This window comes from Brienomyrus brachyistius, chromosome 21 (assembly GCF_023856365.1).
Source record: "Brienomyrus brachyistius isolate T26 chromosome 21, BBRACH_0.4, whole genome shotgun sequence".
Taxonomy (NCBI): Eukaryota; Metazoa; Chordata; class Actinopteri; order Osteoglossiformes; family Mormyridae; genus Brienomyrus; species Brienomyrus brachyistius.
The window spans coordinates 7,102,440-7,124,312 of NC_064553.1; the positions used below are offsets into that span (position 1 = coordinate 7,102,440).

The following is a 21,873-nucleotide window of genomic DNA, read 5'->3' on the forward strand; positions in this document are numbered from 1 at the left end:
TTAGGATTTGTACAGCTTTGGGTGTTCCACAAACTTTTCATTTCAAATGAGTCTCATGCATCCGTTTTGCACACCCCCAGCCCACAACGGCCCCTAAATACCTACTACTGCCATAAGAATAAACACCAAACGCAGAGACATGCAGGAGTGATAAAATCGCAGCCTCTAGTAGTTGCCAGAGAACAATTACAAAAATAAATGAAATAGAAGGAATACAACGGTAACGGCGCATTTAAGACTCATTGGAAAATAACGTGTCTCTGGCAACAGGAGGAACGGGAGGTCATCTGGTGATGAGAATGAGAGGCTTTATTGATACAACACAGCAGTGCCACAGTTCCACAGTTCTAAGCTTGTTACCATCCAATAGACGTTAAAAAAAAAAACTTCATGCAGATTCATTTCTCATAAAAAATAAAAACATAAATCAGACTACATGAAACAAAAAAATGTTAAATAAATACAACTATGCATAATTTGGCTTTTAATTTAAAGTCTGTACATTGGGAAAAGAAGATGAAGTATTACATACAACTTGCTTGTCTTCAGGTACCACAAAAAGACTGTGTTCCCTGATCAAAGTGCAACAGTAGGAAACCGGAACATGGTTTAAAAAAAAAAAAAATTCTGTGCTGGCAATCAAGTATGTCTCTGCTTTTTGTTTGGCTGTCTGCTTTAATCATGCCAAGTTGTTCTGCCATGCTTCTCTCCACAAAAATAAAAGTGTATAAAATGCCCTTTCAAACAGGACGGCTGTCATGACAAACTCCACCGTGACATCGTGTTAGTATATTTACCTAATCTACGAGATGCAAATGCTAACAAATTTAGTATTCAAAATGAATACAGAGGGCCGACAGACATCATGGCCGTCATGCCGCCGTTATGGCAAAACCAAACAAAAATAAAGATTAAAAAGGGTTTAATAAAGTCCCTTCGTTGTCAGAGTTAAAACAGAGCTACTATCCTGGTCACACACTAACCATTTAAAAGGAGCTCTGTGTCAGCTGGCATCCCATAGGCACCTTTCAGGGTGAAACACAGCTTCCGTAATGTAACAGTTGGCCGCTAGTGTTTTGAACTCATCTAGAAGTCCACCGAACTTCCATGGGCAAAAGAAAAACTGTCATTAACAAGGACCAAAACCGTTTCAAAAGCTTACCTTTGTAGTATTTGATAACCAGTTATTTTGACAATAATATTCATAACACTTTAGGAAACACTGCACAACCAGTAAAACACCAAAACATCAACCTTTTTTGCTTTTATAAAATAAACGATAGCAGCATCGCAGAGGTCGTCAAATGTAGTGGACAAGGAAACAAACTGCCATGCTATCTATGGACTACAGCTGGATTCACCCAGCAACGAGAGGTGTGTAAAGCTTTCTATGTAACCAGATTGTACAAGGCACAATTTGTATTAAAACGTATATGGTAATGGATTCCAAATCCCGTTTTTGCGGCGAATTAAATGCGAACTTAATGCCAGGGCACGATAAGGTGTAAGATCACCAGGCTTTGACTGTGTGCAACCTATGAGTGTCCTTCGCCCGTTATGAGAGCTCAGAAATGGTGCTTTTAGAGTTCTTGTATCAATCATTTTTTAAGTGTACACTGAAGAGACAGCAGAGCCGCTATATATACAGATGTCAGTCACAGAAGCGCTAATGTGAGAGACTGCAAGCACAGCAGAAATGATTACGTCGGTCGTCAGCACTAGCATACAGACACACTCACTCACACACACACACAGACACACAGACAGACAAAGTGAGAGTTCCTTATTTTTGCTCTCGGTGATCGGCTAGTTCGTTCTGGAAGGAGGGGAGGGGTGGGCCTCTGTGAGCACCGCCAGACTGGAGCTCCTCCGCCCGCAGTCACTCTCACTCGGTGTGGGTCCAGAGTGTGACAGTCCGATCTGCGGAGGAGGACAGGAAGGAGAGGTCCTGCGTGTGCCACCGGCACTGGATCACCTTGTCGCCGTGCTCGCCCACAACGGTCAGCGGGAGCTGCTTCGTCAGGTCGCCTGGGGAAACGAGAGGCCGTCAAAAATGCCGGAAAGACGGAGACGTCAGGGCCGCGTGGCAAGGAGTGCATTTTTAACATGCACTGAATGGCACACCGAATGACGCAACAGCACACAATCGCCTCTGGGGAAAATAAACTGACGACAGGCTTACTAATTCCTATAAATAGCTAAATATTATGCAAGCTTAATAGTTTCAGTTGAAAGTTCTGTTGTCATGTGTTCACAGAAACATGATGAATTTTTTTGTGCCACTATTGCAGGGAAGGGGACAGCTGCACAGGAAGAGAACAGGACAAAACCTGTGCAATAAAGGACAAAAAAGCAGGTGCCAGACTGGCATCTGGTGAATATGGGTCATTTTAATGAGTCTTTTTTTTTTTGGCTTGGTGCCTTGGAGGGCCGGGCCTCACCTTGCAGGTCGGTGATCATCACGCGGGTGTCGTAGGAGCCGGTGAGCAGGTAGTGCGCGCCTGGGGAGAAGCGTACCGAGCGCACGTCGCTGGAGTGGGGCCGGTACGTTTGCACCATCCTCCCGCCCCGGATGTCGTACAGCATGCAGCTGCTGTCCTCCTGGCCCGTGGCCAAGAGCCTCCCGCTGGGGTCCACGGCCACCGAGGCCACAGGGCTGCCTGGGAGTGGCGAAGCCGAGCAGCGTTAGCCGACAGGCAGGAGGCGCTGATGAGCCGCCCCTTAAATATACCCCCCGATATCCTGCGACTGATCAGTGTTCCATACTTATATATCTACAAACATATACACCTTATCACTTCCTACCTTAGACACAAGCTTCAGTAAGTAATACATTTAGTTAGAATATTCATTTACACACGCACAACTACAGGCAATTTGGTAACTCCAATTAACTCCAATTAACCAATTAGTAGAGTACATAATAATATACTGTAAATATCAGCGCTCATAGTTAATTACATGTCCTGCCTAAAGAAACAGTGACCCCTGACACACTAATGAGCTTTGCAGCTCGGACACGCCCACTGCGGGGGACGATGTTCTCGAACCCCACCCACCTGAGCCGTGGAAAGCCGTTCCCACCACCCGGACGCAGCTAGGCACCCGCAGGTCCCAGAAGCGCACCGTCTTGTCCAGGGAGCCTGACGCAATCATCCAGCCGCCCCAGGTGTACAGGGACAGGATGTGACCTGACCAAAGACACACGGCAAGTGAGCATCCATCACCGGCGCCCTCTGCTGGAGACTTCCCGATCAGCTTGGAGTCCGTAATGGCTAGAGACTCGTTAAAAGCTTAGATGTAATTACAGCAGCCCCCCCGTCACCGTAACCGTATGGCAGTTGTGGGAGGGGCTTATACCTGTGTGCCCACTGAGTGCGTGCAGGCCCTGCCCCCGCTGGCAGTCGGTGGTGTAGATATTGCAGTCCCCAGCGCCAGCGCTGATCAGGATAGCCCCACCGCTCTCGGGACCCTCCATGAAGGCAAGGTCACGAATGGTGCCGTCATGCATGCTGAATTCCAGGTCCGGGCCTGCAGGGGGCGACCTACACGTCACTGCGGCCTTCTCAGCCTTGCCTCGCTCTGCTACGCTGACCTCATAACCTTACCCGCAGCAGCTTACTGGATATCACCATGGGGACCATGTGGCAACATACATACTCAGCATCCCGAGTAAGCATTCTTCACAAATCACCATGGAGACCGGAGATCCCCAGCCACTCATAAAAGTCACATGGCAGTACAGAGATTCAGTAACCGGCGCTGGAACATAAGGCTATCAGTTCAGCCTTGGGTTGTTGCTGGGATCTTATGGCATCAGAGGCGTAGCCTAGAGACCGAATCTGTCCGAGGGTCACCATATTGAATTCTCCCTCTCTGAAGTTACGATTATCGTAGTGCTACACTGCCCTACAAAGGCGAAACACAGTAACTACGTTAACACTGAAATTGAGAGCTTCAAAAGTCTTTTGACTGTCCACCCAAATATGAAATAAGTAGGTAAATAATATTGTTCTCTTCAAAATCAAGCATAGTTGAATCAAAGGACCGATTTCGGTGATAATTCAGTTCTGATGAAAGATTACAGTTAGAGTGTTTGTGTTTGCATGGCAGTACGAAGGTTTCGGGAAACGTAGCCCTGCACTAAGGGGGCTTTTCTACCGCATTTTTGATACTTTCACTTTTCCATTGACTTCTTTGGTACTTCGGTACTTTGGGATGGAACTTGAAATGCTTTAGAACATAAGAATTTTACAAACGAGAGGAGGCCATTCGACCCATCAAGCTCGTTTGGGGAGAACTTAACTAATAGCTTTCTTTGTCGATTGGTTATGCAATAGTCTGCCTCTAAACACAACACAAAATAGTGGCAAACTCAGAAAATAATGATAAATGAAGTAAAAAAAAAAAAGTGATATGGTCATACAAACGTATACAACAAAAATTATAAAATATTTTGTTGATTACACTAACAGTATATTCACGTATATAGCATGCCGTCCTTGCGATGTGACCCTAACCCTCCAAAGCTCTGCTCACCAGTGGCGTTGCAGGACTCGGCGTTGAAGGGCAGCACCTTGACGTACTTGTCATTGGAGCCGGTGGCCAGCAGCTGGCCGCAGTGGCTCCAGGCCACGCAGTAGATGGAGCCCTTGTGGTGTTTGTTCCTCTTGAAGCGGACGACGGGCTGCTTAGAGGGGTCAGAACCACTGTGGGGGCAGCGATGGGGACGGCGGCATTGGGGTTAACGTGACGATTTACTGGCGCTGAGATTAAAACCAAAAGAATACTGACAGGAATTAAAACACACATCCAACTCCCTTCCCTCTAAATATGTAATATAGTGCCATCTACCTGGTGTCCAGGACGTCAGGGTAGGCACATACGCGCAGCGTTTTGGAGTTGGAGCCCACAGCGTAGAGCTGCCCAGAGGGGTGGAAGGCCACAGCGCGAACAGCTTGTGTGTCTTCCAGCTTGTTGACGGCCACAAACTGGGCCTTGGGCTTGTCCCCCTGAGAAAAATACAAAGGCCACCCTGTCACATGGTGACTAGGGGCGTGAAGTAGAGCTGCACAAAATATGAAATCAATTTTCTCTCTCAGAAGCAAAATCATGATTTTCTCCCACAATCCTTGAACAATATGTTTCTCTGTTATTATTGTTATTGCTATTATAATTTTGTCTTCATGAAGAATTTCCTTAGTGGAGGACTAGGGATTTTGTCGGCTCATTCACCACTTATAAGAGGCTCCAGTCCGCAACACGTTTATAATTTGTAGACTGATCAGTTGTTTTCCACGGAATAAAAAAAAAAATAAGGTAACATCTTTCTGCTACCCTGTGCCGACAAGTCCGGCAGGTCTCCACCCCACTGATCACATGGCACTTCCTCTATCGGCTTTATTTCTGTGCATTTTAGTGGCTGGCCTTCTGACAGTTTACCATTTGCCAATTTTGGCTTGCTTTCCCTGTTTAATAATGAGAATAAAAGCAAATGTTTTGAGATTCTGCTTTGTTTTCCATTAATAGTGTGATAGCTGATATTTGTGACTGGAAGGTTGCCAGGTCAAGCCCTTGCCCCAGCAGAACAGCCACATGTCTGTGGGCCATTGAGCAAGGCCCTTAACCCCCAGCTCCAGGGCTGCTGCTCGCTGGCTGCAGAGCAAGACGGGTAGAGAGCAAGATGGGGATAAATACAGTCTCAATGTTCCATTGTAAAATAACTGAATTGTCGATTAATTTGACTGAATCGTGATAAAAATGAGAGATTTCTGACACATGGAGTCGCCAATGATTTATGTCCCCAATGCCGATAAATGTCATCCACGCAGCCGATAAAGTCCCACTGAACCCAAAAGTAGGAAAATTAAACAGAATTGCTTTGAAATCAAAGATACAGGCGTACACTGTCCAGTCAGATTAAATCCATCCATCTTCCAACCATTTATTCTGGTCAGGGTCACAGGGTGGCTGGGGAGGGGGGTGGTGGCCCCTCTCAGACAGGACAGGGTACAAAACTAGGGAACTCTATGGACTAACAGCCAGTCCATAGCTGGATACACACACACACACACACACACACACACACACACACACACACACACACGACCTTGCACTATAAGCAATTCAGAGATGCTAATTTGCTTAAGTACCTCATGGAGAACCACAAGAGCCAGGGAAAATAAGTAAACTCAGCACAGAGCTTTGCATTTGAACCCCCAACCTGTAGGTGTGAGCCAACAGTGCTACCCACCGATCCACTGTGCCATCCACACAGATTAAATCTGGTTATTCAAAATAAATAAATAAAATCAAGGCCCTACTTTGAATGAAGCTTCTTGCTAAACAAAGCACGTTATTTTTCACTCAATGGCCGCGCTAATGGAATTACTGTGTAATCAGAGGAGTGTAATCTGTGCTCCTCCTTCTGAAGTAATCCAGGGTGACTCAGCTGGACGTGCTGAAATCCCAGCAGGCAGGACAGGCGCGCACAGTGCAGCCCAGCGTCTGGGTGGACATTACGCTGACGGGATTAGGATTCGGAGCCGATACCACGGCGACATGGAGAAGGGAGCAAAGCCGATTTCAGGCCTGCGTAGATCAGAAAATGCTGAACTTACCTGATCCCTCAGGCTGGGCTGCATGACCACGCCCACTAAAGCGCTTATCACTGCTAAGGGTTTCATTTCAAAGCCATTTCATGTGATATACAGATACATACTGAGCCTAAACAATTAAGGAAATAAGGGTCTAATTCTTAAAAAAGAATTAATAGAACCTGTATCGCTCAGAAGACATAAAACTTCCCATTTCCTTTGCATATCCTAACAAAAACCGATTAAAAGATTCAACAAATTACACTGGGGCTAGAATATTTCGGACAGCTGCAAATCCTAAAACGGAAAAACTGTCCAAGAAGTGACCCAGATCTGAGAATCTGACCAGCTGGGACAAAATCTTTGGGAAAAATATGGTCACTTTTCCGTAGAATTGTTGAAAAAGGCCAAATCATCATTCCTTTAAAAATAGAGTTCAAAGACAATGTGCATGGAATGTATGGTGATAACTATTTTCAGCAGCAAATGAGTCATCGGACACGTGTCATTAACCTATGTGTGCATAAACAACGCATAACCATCAAAGTAAGAGAGACATACCTCCTGGGCCTTGCTGCGTGTTGGGGAGTGGCCTGGCTCCTCGTGGCCAATGGGCTGCTTTGTTTGGGTATTCTGCGTGCTGCACACACACACAAAATCAGTTGTGACATCATAACCTCTCGGTGTGACATCATCAAATGACATTTCCACCTGTAATGCATGCATTGCCCGTAGGGTCAGCCATGGTGAATCTCTGCTCACCTCGGGACCACGGGCACTGGGGATTCATCAATCGTTGGAATCCCAAGACCCCCAGCCTTCTGGGGAGTGCTGCTGACCACGCCGGCACCTGCATGGGCCTGCTCGGGCTCGGGCGGCGCCGTGTCACCACTGCTGGGGCTGCCCTCCACCTTGCCATTGCACTGTTGGGTCAGCGACTGGACGTCTTCACCCAGACTGTCCATCCCCACGTTCAGCTCTTCCAGCTTTTGAATGGATCTGAACGAACAGGCAGAAAGCTGGTCAGCACAGTGGGTCCTTGTATCTGTTATACAGGCATACCGGAGACTCAAGCCAGTTCCATGGATATTAATACAAACTACCAACAGTATCTGCTTTGACGATACGGTGACTTTGTGCCCGTCTCGTACCAACCTAGCCGATGCTTTGAACAGCTCTTCTGTTAGGTTCTCACAATGTTTTGTAATGCATTATATAGCTCGTGCTCCAATTCTGACATCAGCTTGTTACAAGTCATTCCCAAGAAGCTCACCCCAGCTGCATGTGTACCTAGGCTGGTTCCTTGACACCTGTATGCTTGTGGTGTTTATCTGCCTTGCTTGTATATCACTTCGGACGAATGCATCTACTTAATAAATAAAAAATCTACACAGATACTATTAATAAGCAAACATGCTATGTCCTTTCATATATACACAACAGATTCTCACAAACATGCATACACACGAGCACACTCCCTACTAAAACAAACACAATGAAAGAATACAACATTCACTGGTGATAGCAGACAAAGGATACAATGATGGTAACAATTCATTCTCATTTGAAATGCAGGTCGACCCAAAACAAGACAAGGCAAACCAGTGTGATATGAGAATAGCATTATGGGAGGTGGTGAATCTCTTGGGAACCACCACGACAGCAGAAGGCAGCTGTGACCCTGGAGAACTTAACAGCTCCTAGGGTGACAACACAATGTGATCCCTCCCTAGTGGTCCTAAATCCTCCACACCATCTGGAGTCCTGTCTGTCCCCCCTCCCAATAACCCCTCCCCACCAGGCTACTCCCTCCCTGCTCACCATGACAACGCAATCCACCGCTCGCCCTTTTCTGACGGAAAAAAAGGTATCCACAAATCATTCCTTTTCTCTAACTACCACTAAAGTTTAAGGGTTAAAACATGCATCATTTTAAATGACTTCTGAAAAAAATATTTAACAAAATGACTGCTTATCCCCCCCCCACTCTGAATTATTCATGAGGCTGTCCAAAATGACACCATTAGGATTTCCATCCTGCCCTGAGAGCCCTTTCATCACCAAGCCCAAATTTAACCAGCTGCCACACTAGTCACAACAACGTCCCAGGGACTCTGTAGGTTCTCTGTTCCAACGGGAGAATATTTCAGAAAATAACCAAATACTTGCGTTCGAATCTGGGACCGGGACCACCAAACGCATGTCAGTCTAGGTGTATCTTGAGGTTAACACTGACGTTGACCGTATACATACTCTATTACAAGTTAGACATGGACAGTGGGTCATTAAACGGCTGGCAACGTCGCCCATTTTCCTGCACTTGCTACACTAAGCGATAAACCCGCTAATGTCCCACTACATCCGCTTTCAGGAGTCTCTCGATCAGTGTGATTTATTTACTATGGACCTCGGACATAAATACGATAGAACCTGATTTGACTGGGCGTAATGCAACACAAGACTGCATATAACCAGGAAAATACACAGAAAGGCAACACTGAATGAATCTGAAGGAAAGGTTTTCCGTTTCTGGTCTTCAGAGGGACACTAGGGCATGGTGGCCTCATCAACAATTCAACCCCCCCCAACAGGCATCACCTCATTAACTCAGCCTCCCTGCAGACATCAGAAACCCAAAAAGGGCCTCCTGCATTTACCCCAAGCCCACCCCCTTACCCCCCAGGACAGTGACAGGAGTCAATAATCAACACAGGGACAACATGGTCGGCACGTGACAGGAGTCAATGATCAAACAGGAGCCCCGGGGCTCAGCAGATCCGATGAGGTTTTGCATCGTTTGCTTAACCAATTAGGGATGCGAGGTTAGCTTAGCACAGGTGCAAAGATTTCATGGAAACATGGAGGGGTTTGGGGCTAGCTGAGGGCCGTGAGGACTGACCTGTTGAGGAACTTTTCAGTGAGGTTCTGCTGGGGGCGGGGCACCTCGTTCTGGCTGACCCCGCCTTCCAGGAGCATCTGTTGGTAGAGCTGCCTCTGCTGCTCCTTCTGCTCCAGATGCTGCTGGACGCGTAGCCGCTGCCGGTAGTACTCCTGGAACTGCTCTGTGGAGTCACGAAGCTGCCAGGGAATGGCGGGAAAGTCGCAGGACAGTCAGGTCAGTAGAGGGCGCCATAACTGGAGAGGTGTGACGGTACGGAAACTCAAACCAGACTCGGCTTAAGGGGCAGTACATAAAATAAGTAATTTCTAACACGATGCTCACTTATAAAGATGTTGATGTGGCTGAAACAGGCCATTGAAGTCATTACTTTGAACTTAAGCAGTTAAAGGAAGCTGCGATTCTGAACTACATTTCATTATTACAAAATGCTATTCAGAGAACTTTGCACCTTCAGCAACACAGCGATTTGCATTCAGATACTTTCAAAAACAGTTACTCTTGCCTGAGAATGTAAACATGCTGGTGGAAAAAAAAACAACAGATCTACACAATTGCTGCATTTGAGTAGAAGTGCGTGTCTGCAGAGCAGGATCAGGGGAGACGAAATCCCTCACAGCAAATCAAGCCAAAGTTTACCTGAAGCACAGCCAAACTCCCACACTGTGGGAACACAGTCTTGGAATGGCCAAGCTACCAGCTCTACCACCAGCAGTCTGTGCTTCCGTGCACCATTTCGGAAAACAAAAGTGGGACATTTATATAGCTATAGCGAGAAAAATAACATTCTAAAATGGCAACATCAGCGGATTCAAAAACAGTCTTTTTTTTTTTTAGGAATAACAAAGACATGTAAAGAGAAATCTTATTTGCGTAGCTTATTGGGATTGTCCTCTTATTTTAATCACATGCTGGAAAAGGATGTACTGAGCCGGACAGGGTGAGGAGGTGCCTTGCTCGCCCATGACTTCTGGGAGTCTGATTAGAGGTGTCTAGCTAGTCCCCCCCCCCAAACTGAGCACCAGCTGGCAGGAAAAGCCAGAGACACCGCACCCCTGGGGGCCACAGACTATAATCCCTTATTGAAATCGGCACAGGGTTTGTCATTCATCAGCGATTCTAGGAGAAAGCCAGGCTTACGAGCCAGTCCCGGACAGCACCGCGCTGGACGCTGATGGGGCCAGGAGCCCCTGATAACACGACCTGCATTAATTCCGCTCACACCGTCGCCGCTGTCTCCGCGGTCAAAGGGGTTTCCGTGGCAATGAATCGAAGTCCGCAGAGTCAGCTACGTGTCATGGTGAGACACACCTCGACCACACCCGCTGCGACGATTCCGGTCGCATTGACGTGACGTTAAGGTCACATGGGTGAATTTACAGTCCGCTAAATTACGGAGAGTACAGGAGCAGGCAGCGTGTCCTGGACAATCTCCCGGTTCTGTTGTCAGACAGACACCAAAAACTGCAACTCTGTGCAGTAAGTTTCAGATAAAAACCCAGCAAACTGGTTTAATATTAACCCCCCCAAAAATAATCCTTAAAGCCCCTAGGGAAGGCCTTTTGGGGCAGCCAGAGTACAATGGCATGGCTCTTTACCTCATTCTTTTCAGTAGGCTCGGTGACTGGCGCCTCCCCCCCGGGTGCTGAAGCGGGCCTCACGGTGTTAGGCCCCCCCGAGGCCATCATTTTGTCCACGGGCGTGTCTGTCCTGGAGCTGGCGAGCCACAAAGCAGTCTGGGTAATCCCACAACATTAACTCCCCCAAAATAAAACAGATAACATCAAATAAAATTACAGTTCCCCTTGTTGCGTTTTATAGAAATGTTATTTGAGTAGAGTGACCGCTTAAGCCTGCATTGTCCAATCTACCACATCGAGGATTGATCAGATTCCCTTCTGAATAAACAGGAATTTGATATTGTAGTTATAAAAAAAAAAGAAAAAAAAAAAAACACATGAAAACATAAGCTAAAAATTCAACCTTGGCCCCAGCAAGGTGCCTAGGTAAAGAAGAACAAGGTTCAGGCCTCCCAGGGATTAAGACAGCAAGCAGAGGGAAACCTCCCTTGGTTAGTTTTTCCTGGGGTATAACTGTTTATGCCAGTCAGGCTCAAAGATGAACATACAGTGAGGTAGAACAATGTCCTACAAAATCATAAAAATAATTATATTAACACCAGTACTACTACTAATACTATAATAACAGCAAAACAATAATAATGACAACAGTAATAATAGTGACAACAAACGACAACAAAACAAAAACAACAACCATGATAATAATTCACAGCTCCAGAGCCTCACAACCACAAGTGGGTACAGAAAACTGACTGGCAACACAATTATATTATTATTATTATTATTATTATTAATAATGACAACTACGATTATTGCTCTTATTATTTTTATGGAATAATTATCATCATTACTATGTATAATTAAATGTAGCCGCTAAACTACCAGCCGTGGGGCCGTTACGCGTCAGCAATCCCCGGCAAACAAAGATCACCTCTCCGGAGACTCCTCAAAGATGCTGTGGCAGTCAGAGCTCTCCAGCATCAGGCTGCGCGTCAGGTTGGCAGCGCCGGGGTAGTGGAAGTTGGCGAAGGAGTGCGACATGGGCGAGGTCTTGCCGGCGATGTCGGCCACCCGCTTGTCCTGGGTGGACAGGCCGTAGGAGAGGCCGTCCAGCACCGGGTTGAGTGAGCGCGACATGTAGGTGTCGGCGGACTGGGGCCGGCGGAGGGGCGATGCTGGGTACGGCGACAGCTTGCTGATGAGCGGCGTCAGCAGGTCAGCGTAGGCGGCCTTGGCCGGCTTCACCAGCTTGTCCACGTGGATGTTGAGCAGCTTCTGCTCGAAGGCGCAGGAGAAGACGCTGGCGGGGAGATTCTGCAGCCAGGATAGCAGGCTGAGGTCGAGGTCGTCGCAGCCGTTGCCGCACAGCATGTCCATGCCCAGCAGCACCTCGCTCTCCGTGATCTCCTCGCCCGTGGCCTTGCTCTGGCAGAACTCCACGCAGCATTCGTACAGCACGCCCTTGATGAGCAGCTGGAAGAGCCGGTTGCCGCTGGCCCGGAAGCCCGCCTCGCTCAGCTTGCGGTCAGCTGGGATGAACTCAGCCACCATGGTACACGCCTCCTCAAAGCAGTGGACGCGAGCCGTGCTGGGGTTCCACTCCTTGAACTCGGCATGGTGGGTGAGCCGCGGCAGCGTCAGCAGCAGACACAGCTTGCTGTAGTCCTCCTTGGAGGGGCAGAACTCCTCCAGAGCGTGTAAGCACTTCACAGCCTCCTGCATGGTGATCTCCAACTGGGGAGACACCGGCACCTGTCAGTCATCAACCTCCACGCCACCTCGTCGCCTTACATCTATACTATACTCTGGCCCTCAACGCATTTTTGCTTCAATGTTAAATGTCACATAATGATCTGCTTTCATTCACAACTAAATACTGCATTAGCCATTAACACCCCAGAGAACACCCCAGAATTAGCATTAGTCTTGCATTAAAACAAAAAAATAGGTATTTCAGATCAGAGGCCAGAGAGCTCATATGCTGGGTTTTTCATTTGAATCATGTTACTAGAAGCAAAACAGAGGACTGAGCTTACTGTGGCTAGGCCATGCGGACCATATGTCATTCCTATAGATACTCAAGTACAGGCTCAATGGAATTAAGTAGACTGAAAATGCACTAGGTATGTAAGCCAGTAAAATAACGATGGTAACTCTAGAATTGCAAAATCACATTTCACTTAAAACAGTATCTATTATCTAAACATTTCCGTTAACCCTGAATGAGAGATTTTGGACATGTGCAGCCCTGTGCTTGTACCCCTTGGCGATCTCATTCGGTAGCCTGGGTTGCCAATTCCCAGATCCAATCCCCCTGCCACCATCCCCCACACCCTTACTTACGTGCTGGGGCTCATCCTCGGCAGACATGGCATTGTTCACGCACAGGGCTTCCAGGAACTTCTGCTTCAGGATAATGTAGCGGAACCTGAACGGACATGCTGAGTGTCACTCGAGGGACCCTCTGCTGGCTGTATATTACCAGTGCTTTCCACCATAACAGGATGGAAAAGAAACTTCTAATAGCTCCCAACCCTAGTGTGGACACAATATTTGGAGCTTTCCCAGTTCTATACAAAGCACCAGAGATCCAACCACTGACAGAGAAAGGCTGAATCTGACTATATGTACTTGACCATACAGATAGATAGATAGATAGAGATACTTTATTTATCCAGAAGGAAATTTAGGATATGTATGTTCTCTTGTACCAGTTTAACGGCATCTTCCATTGCCGAAGACCTGTTCCAATACTAAGAATACAGAAAACAGAAAAAAAAAAAAATCGGATATCGGTCTTGCTCTGCCCCAAATATTAAAGGATACATCGATTGTATCGTCGCCGAGTGAGATCAATCCCATGATTAATTGATCAAGTTCATTCTTGGAAGGCAAGTTCACCAGACCGGTCTTGCCAAGACCATGAGTACGGTCTTTACGTTCTTGGTACTCAGATTCACCCTAAGTGTAATTACTGCAACTAGTGCAAACAAGTTTAATGTTCAATAAACACAACAGCCCAGCAGGATTTTGTCTCACTGTTATTAAGGGTGTGGCTCCCACACATAAAAGGCAATTCTTTATGGAATTAAGAAATCCAGACTTCCTCAAACAATGGGGAAGTCACCATTCTCTATTTTCAAACACAAATATAACAACATCTTCTGAGGTGAAGTCAACTTGCCTCTTTCTGTCAAATTTGTCCATACACTCCAGAGGCTGAATAAACTGCAGAACTTCATCCCACTGGCCGTCAAGGACCAGTTGCCTGGGAAAATAAAAGGACAGAATGGCTTGTAGGTAAAGATGATGTCACAGGGAACTGTAGCTGTGCAGATCTATCTCCCAAAAAAACAGTAACTACCTCTATCAGTGCATTTTTAGAATTTAACGTGGATGGAAAAAAAAAATTCTGTCCATACTCATTCATTACTTTTCAGAATTTCACCTGTAAGAGATACATAAAGCAACAGTTCCGGTCTAGATTATCACTAAAAAAAGACTACTGGAGACTGAAAATATAAACAGGTTTTCCAAAAACATATACTGTATTTCAAACAACTTTTTTTTAACTGGTCATTTTCTAACCAAATTTCTACAACATGAAACCACAGACTGCTAAGAAAAGACAGCCTTTTCTTCCGGGAAAAGAACGAAAGAATCATCACTGTTCACCATTAGGGAAGGAGAGTGCAGTCTCATGTGCTTCTCAGATTCAATGGTGTGTGCGATGTTTAGCGGTGGAATGCAACCCTGCAGGAGGGGCCGCAGTTGATTACCAGCCGAGGCACAAACCCCCTTGATGTGGGGTGTTACCTTAGGAAGAGCATGTCATCCGAATAGAGCCCGTTGATCACCCCACTCTCCTTCTCCAGGGCCAGCATACTGATGTGAAGCTTACGGGAGTTCAGGAAGTCCAGAATCACCTTGATGATCTCCACCTCCTTGATATTAATGGTTTCCTCGGCTGTCATGGTGTCAGCTTTAAACGACCTGGCAGGAAACGTATGAAAGACGAGAACTTACAAAGTGCATGAGACCTGGCAAGTTAATAACAGAATGAGCGTAAATGTTTCGAGAGTATATGAATCCAAGGATACCAGATCAGGTCTGGTGGACGACCTGAGTGACTTCCTACTGCTTTGAAGCACGGCAAGGAAATAATTTCTGCAGAAACTTTGCTTTTACAAGTCTGGTGCAATACTTTTTTATGCACATATACCATCTGCTAATTTATTATCATTATCATGTCAATCTGTGTATCTTTAAACATTTATTTTAGTAATATTACAATATTCGGTTTTTCAGCATATTCTATTTGTATACTTTTATACCTATTTTGTATATGTTTTCCGCTCCTCGTTTAATTAAACACGAAGGTGTCGAGGGAAGTAATAAGTAATTGCTTTAAGGCATACAAAATCCAACAGCACTCTATGGAAACAGCTCAAAGTGCTTCATAATGTAAAAACAAGAGACACGCAGGATCAGGGACTTTCCCCCACGAAAGGTATTAAAGAGGTAAAATAAATTAAGTGGCATCATAGCCAGGACTGAAACTTCTGCTTCGGAGTTCTAGAGGTTCTTGAAAAGAGCTTCTGCCTTATTCGTTTATATATCGCTTCTAATATCACACCGAAGAGGACTGGGCATTTACGTTTAAACTGCGGAGACTTTATTGTATTTCTATTTGTTCCCCGAAAATCACAAGGGCTAAGTTTACAAATTACATTAATCACGGATTTAGGATAATGCACCTGCACCGCAATAGCATGGATCACTGGTGAATGTCAAGGGTCTTTAATTCATTAATCACAAACCATCTGACAGAGCTATCGGGACACTAAAATCCGGCATGGGGTGAAATGGAGATTTCTTAGCTGAATATTCCATTTCACCCCAAACAGGACTGGAATCAAACGACCCACCCCTAGCCACAAAAAGGCGAAACCCGTCACCGCGATGCTTTTAAAACGAACAAAAGCCCCCTGGCAGCAGCTCCCGGGCTAATGCGACCACAGAGCTGAGAGCACGGCAGCTGTCAGCCGTTTACCAGGTCCGAGGGCATCATCACTGGGGTGGACGAGAGATGAAGGTGGGTAGGGGATGGTGCAGAGCAGCAAGCGTGCATAAGCACACGCTTAGGATACCTTTACTAGCTCAGCAGCTAAACAAGGCGAAGCTCAGCCCTCCGCCCTCAGACACGCACGATATCCGTGCAAAGAGACCAGGGGGGCGGTCGGAGAGATATCAAGACGGGGCAGGGATGCAATTCACGGAAAGAATTGCCCAGTTAGCAGCGAGACACGCATCGGCTAACATCAGACAGCTACCTGCCTAGCTACCCGTGCTAGTCCGCGAGCTAGCGTTAGCCTCCCTGAGAGCGGCCGTCCGGACGCCGTTTAAAGCCTCACCTTGTCGCCTTTATAAATACATTAACTGCGAGTGGCGCTCTTCGGTTTTGCTTGTGCGGCAGACGTCCCACGCTGCTGCTGCGGCGCTTACGCTGTGTTTCGTATTACAGACCGTCGGTTTGTTTCCCCAGCCTTTTTTTGTTTTGGGTTGCCGTCTCCTCCCACCCAGCCTCTGCGGCCCAGCCTCCGGCTGTCAAACGGGATCACGGCGATCAGCCAATGAGACGCCGGCAACGCGCAGCGAGCCGCTCCCAGGACGCGGGAAGGATGCGGGCCGGCCTGCGCAAGGACTGCCTGTGGCGATAATCGCGTGCCGAACTGCACTGGCCTGTCGCGAGGAACGGCGGGCGTGGCCACGGGCCTGTCGCGAGGAACGGCGGGCGTGGCCACGGGCCTGTCGCGATTAGGCGCGTCGCTGGACCTGGGCGTTGCGGCGATGCGCTGTTAAGCGACTGTCCCTAGAGCGCAATCGTCAGGGAAATCCAGTGTCTGAATGCGGGTGACAGCGCCTGGGTTTGTTTAAAGCAAGCAGTTGGGCGTTGTTTTGTGTGTGTACATAAACACACACACACACACACACACACACACACACCTATGTGTTGCATAAAAATCCTTGACTGCAACAAAAAAAACTAAAAATGCCATTGAACAAAAAAACTAAAAATTAATTTTGTTCGGTTAAGATTAAGAATGGGTACGGATTAAGGTTCTATTTTTTTCATAGAAACGAATGGATGGTCCCAACAAATATATGAATACAAATGTGTGTGTGCGTGTGTATGACGGTGCTATAAATTCGTATATGATAGTTGTAGTTCCAGCTAAATAAAAGGCTGCAAATGCATATTACTGAGAGTCATACGAATAGTGGAGGCCATGCTTGTTTTTATTCAAGTCAAAAGAAAAACACACATGACTTGAGCAATATGTTAACAGGTTACTGCACGGAGGCTGTAGAATATAATATTTTTATGGCAAAACAGGACGTCACACAGAACGATATTCAACAGCATCCATTTACAATTGCTAGCTATTCATCTTGGCTTTAAACAGCCAAATAAGACCATGATAACAGTCAAACCTCTTTCATACAATGAAACGTCAAAGGCATCATTTTCTTTCTGATTTTTGCCAGAAATGCATTTGTAACAGACCTGCAAAAAGGAGCATTTATTTTTTAAAATAACAAAATAAACAATTTGTATAAACTGACATTTTTGATCCATCTGTTGCAACCTCAGCAACTTATAAAATGGGTAATTTTGGGTTGCAAATATCAACTGACAAATAACTTTTGATAATTATCATTTAATGTCATATACATTAACATATATAGATATACCTGTTATTTTTCATTTTGCTGGACCAGCGCCACAAACAAATGTATCTATTGTTTCTAAAGGGGCACCTGTTCAATGCAAGGTGCATGGAACCATCTGTTTCAGACCAAAGCAGATACAAGCATGTTTGCACAGGAACAGTCATCAGGGATAATCTGAGCACAAGCATGGCTTGTTTTTGCATGTTTTATAGGCATAATGTGGAGGAATGTTACCATACACCAATTAACCATGGGAATTTCTGTAACTCAAAACTCTCTTCATACTATGGGATGCACACCAGTATTTTTACTAGAATGAGGTTCTGAAACCTTTGGATTAATTTGTTATGGCAAAAGAGTCTTTTACATAACATGCAGCTTTTCTCTAAATTTACCTTACAACTTTGTAAAAGTGTATTTTTGTATCTAATACACTGGAAATACGATGTATTTATTTAATGTATGATTTGAAATATGTGGCGCAATACATACAATGAAATCTTCAGCCATAATTTGTAACAGGGTATTTGAAGATTTAGTAAGTCATTTTCCAATTAAAAATCAGATTGTGAATTATGCTGATATGACCGCATATAGTATTTCATCAATTTCATTATTCTCTATACTCGTTTAATTTAGATTTTTAAGTACAAATACGGGTTCCCCATAATTTGTAGTTTTCCGGTTACAAGTACATCATATTCATGCAAGTAATATGAATAATCTTTGACCAATTATTAAAAAAAAAGGCAACTGTCATATATATTGTTTTTTTGTTACCAATTATGTACATATAACTACATAACGAAACTATTCATTTAAACTAAAATGCACATTATGATGCACAAATCAAAATCCAGAATGGGCCTGGATTCAAACAATCTTAAGTAAAAGGTAAGTTATTTGCAGTCTTTTCAAAACATACACAGTGCTGAGCACAGATTATCCACATCCCACTGAATCTTGTTGTTATAAATTTATTTGAAAAGACCATGCTATAAAAAGAGATCAATGGTATATAAATAAAACAATGTCATGGTTAAAAGCCAAATAGAATACTTCATATTTCAATATTAATCTACACAGCTCAAATGAAAGCATCGATAGCAGAAATATATATTTTTACCAAAAGTTAACAAGTAATATTATGTTCAGCTCCACAAATCTGTACTTTGATTTACAGGATTAAGCAAGTGAGTCACTAATTAAACACAATGTTTCTGTGGTACCCATGAATCACTTGTTTTAAAGCTATTTACAATTTCAAACTAGGTCACATAGTCTAATTCAAGATTTGCCTGTATATACAGTACATTGATTTGAATCACTATCTGATCCAAACATGTTACAAACCCTTTTAAACTATATTTTTGTATCTTTTATTCTAAAGTCATTTTCTGTTACACTGATCGGTAAATACAATGAATGTGTTCAGAACAGTATATTGTAAGTGTTTTCTAATTTCTTTACAGTTATCTTAGGTTGGTCAAGGACAAGATCTAGCTCATCTATTTGCCTGGAATACAAAATTTTCTATATACAGTCACTGAAACATTTGTCACTATTGAAGCTTATACAATGTAGAGGCAATGTTTCCTATAGTAAAAATAAATTAATCAAAGTCTGTTGCCAGTTTCCAGCAAATTGGTTGTATTTCAGTAGTGATTTACCATTATGTGTAAAGGTAATGTTTCCAAATACCAGTGGAAGGCGCCATTTCCACTTTGCTTCCGCACACAGTCTCGACTGATCGTTTATATTGAAATTTCGCACGACAATCACAAAATCAGAAGCCAGCATACAGGAAAGCATACGAATGGGATAAGCTCACAAATGCCTGGCTGCTGTCAATTACGAATCAAAACAAGCATAAGGCCACAAATGTTAACGTATGAAAATTTTACCTACACAGACAAATGACATTCAGTGCGTCTGTGTACCAGATCATGTGACACTCACTCCCTTTCTTTTCAGCACACAGAGAACTGCACACATGCACACATTCAAGACTTTTATTAAAATCACCCAGTTGTCCATGGTTGGGTGTGTTGAACAACTTAGTCATTTTCATTTGATACTACCTAATGGTGATATACATTCCAGTTGTGCATAACCACATCAGAGTTCTGTTCTGGCTGAGAGCAAAAATACGAAAATAAATGAGGAAATGTAAGCAAGAAGAGGTGTGTGTTTGTCAGAAAAATGGAATTGTGCCTAATCCAAAGGGATATGTATAGTATGGTATGGTGTGGACTGGGAGTGTCCCAATTTAAAATAAAAACAACAACAAAAAACCTCAAGTTCCACTAGGACTTTGTGGAGTGAACTTTCTTGGGAGTTCCTGGCTTTTTGGTTTGCCACAGGTGGCTGTAGATGGTGATGGCATCAACACTGGCAGACATAGTTTTGGCAGGGATATGACTGAACTGCTTCCGGTCAGAGTTGTACTTATACAGGCCCTCGATCATCTTATGGGTGATGGTCTTTGGTCCAATCCCTGCCAGCTTGGTGATCTCCTCCGTCTCCGGGCAGTACGTGTACACGGATCGAAACTGGCAACCCGAATCTCGAAAAAGGATCAGGAAGTTGTTGGCTTCTGATTTCTCCATTTCCTGGAAAAAAAATAAAAATAATATCCATATTATAATCCATTTCTCTGCAGCTGTCACTCTGCTGTTGGGATAAACAGCCAGGACTCTCTCCCATGCATGTAACTAAATTACAAGCTGACTTAAGACTGGACCACCTACCTCTAATATTTTGTTCTTTTGACCTTCGTTGACCTTCCCAGCCAAGCAGCAGTGGGCCAAGGCATTCTGGATAATATGCTTATTAGACTTGGCACTGGGTTCCTTGTACAGCTTTGGTCCTGTGCAGAGACAAACTCAAAATCTTCAGACTTCAAGAGGTTTCCGAATTTAAATGTGCGATAATGCTACCTGCAGGCTACTGCTAAGAAATCTCGATGAGCTTCACAACAGAAAAGGGAGCAAGTTGTTCTTTTGTTTCCTGAAACCATTTTGTGAAACTACATTCATTCCATAACTGAAAAAAGAAGCATGGAAAATTAGTACTTGACTTATACACTCATTAGCATGTGCAAAATACTCAAATAATGTATCGAGTGACCCAAACCTGTGTACTCTGTGTTGGAAGCTACCGATGAGGTGGTAGAGCCATTCTCCCAGTCCTTCTCTCCGTTTCGGCTTCCTGAGCGGCAGGGCGAAAGACATCCGTCTGCCGAGTCTGGTCTGGGTGTGGATTGGGGCAGGGCGAGGTATGATAGGCAAAGAAGTAATTAGCAAGTACACTGTGACATCACTCTCCTCACCTCTGTGGTTCTAACGAGTCACATGAAGCGTTCCACATGTACAAATAAGGTCATGCAGCGAAGGAAAAAAAGACTGTAAAAGCAGCGTTTCCCAATCCGGTCCTCGGGGACAGGATTCACATTATGGAGATGGGAGGGAGCAAAAACATGGACTGTCTGTTGGTCCCCGAGGACGGGATTGGGAAACACTATGCTAGAGTTTTCTGAAGCAAAGCTTTGATGGATATGTTCAGAAGGCAGGTGACAGAGTGTAGTACTGAACAGTTAACAATGAAAATCTCATGGGGATTAGATGTGGTAGGAACCGGCTGTGATGCAACCTCAAAGCGTATGATTTATATATGAAATGATGCAGAGGGATGCAAGTATATTGATGCAACCTATTCTGGTTATGTAGTACAAGCGAAGGACTTTAGCACTTTTGCGAGTTTTAAACAAAAAAATAAACCTTGCTTTGGAAAGAATTATATGAATTTACCGATATATACATTCTACATGTTCCAAATGTTTTTCTAGTCAGGACTGCGGGGGGAAGGGGTGAGTTTGGGTCTGGAGCTTAGTTATCAATGTTTATTCAAAATGTTTTTAGGATGGATAATCCTACTTAGAAAGGATGTACAGGTCTAATTAGCAGGTCATACATTAGATTTGTTTGGTTGCATTTTCACAAATTAATATTCTCATTGTATTTTTGATTCATGTATTTAATCCAACATTTAATCTTCCATTTTA

At 44.6% G+C, this 21,873-nt stretch overlaps 2 protein-coding genes across 4 annotated transcripts in view; both read right to left on the minus strand.

The window, feature by feature from the left end:
• Positions 1 to 291: 291 nt before the first annotated feature.
• wdr47b (WD repeat domain 47b) lies at positions 292 to 17,055 on the minus strand. The gene is made up of 15 exons (XM_048989123.1): positions 16,490 to 17,055; positions 14,892 to 15,068; positions 14,260 to 14,343; positions 13,419 to 13,503; positions 12,007 to 12,809; positions 11,094 to 11,211; positions 9,496 to 9,674; positions 7,359 to 7,595; positions 7,158 to 7,236; positions 4,855 to 5,012; positions 4,540 to 4,709; positions 3,361 to 3,531; positions 3,060 to 3,191; positions 2,442 to 2,660; positions 292 to 2,028 (listed from the first exon to the last, which is right to left on the minus strand). Exons 2-15 carry the CDS (start codon positions 15,047 to 15,049, stop codon positions 1,886 to 1,888), a joined length of 2,736 nt encoding a protein of 911 aa, XP_048845080.1. The 5' UTR covers positions 15,050 to 15,068; positions 16,490 to 17,055; the 3' UTR covers positions 292 to 1,885.
• Positions 17,056 to 17,357: 302 nt separating this feature from the next.
• LOC125716623 (calmodulin-regulated spectrin-associated protein 2-like) overlaps positions 17,358 to 21,873 on the minus strand; it is a 39,535-nt gene continuing 35,019 nt past the window's right edge. For all 3 annotated transcript variants that reach the window (XM_048989120.1, XM_048989121.1, XM_048989119.1), the window contains 3 exons: positions 20,946 to 21,061; positions 20,561 to 20,679; positions 17,358 to 20,422 (listed from right to left, as the gene is read on the minus strand). In XM_048989120.1, coding sequence (XP_048845077.1) covers positions 20,117 to 20,422; positions 20,561 to 20,679; positions 20,946 to 21,061 — 541 coding nt within the window. In that variant the 3' untranslated portion in view covers positions 17,358 to 20,116. The remainder of the gene's footprint in view (positions 20,423 to 20,560; positions 20,680 to 20,945; positions 21,062 to 21,873) is intronic.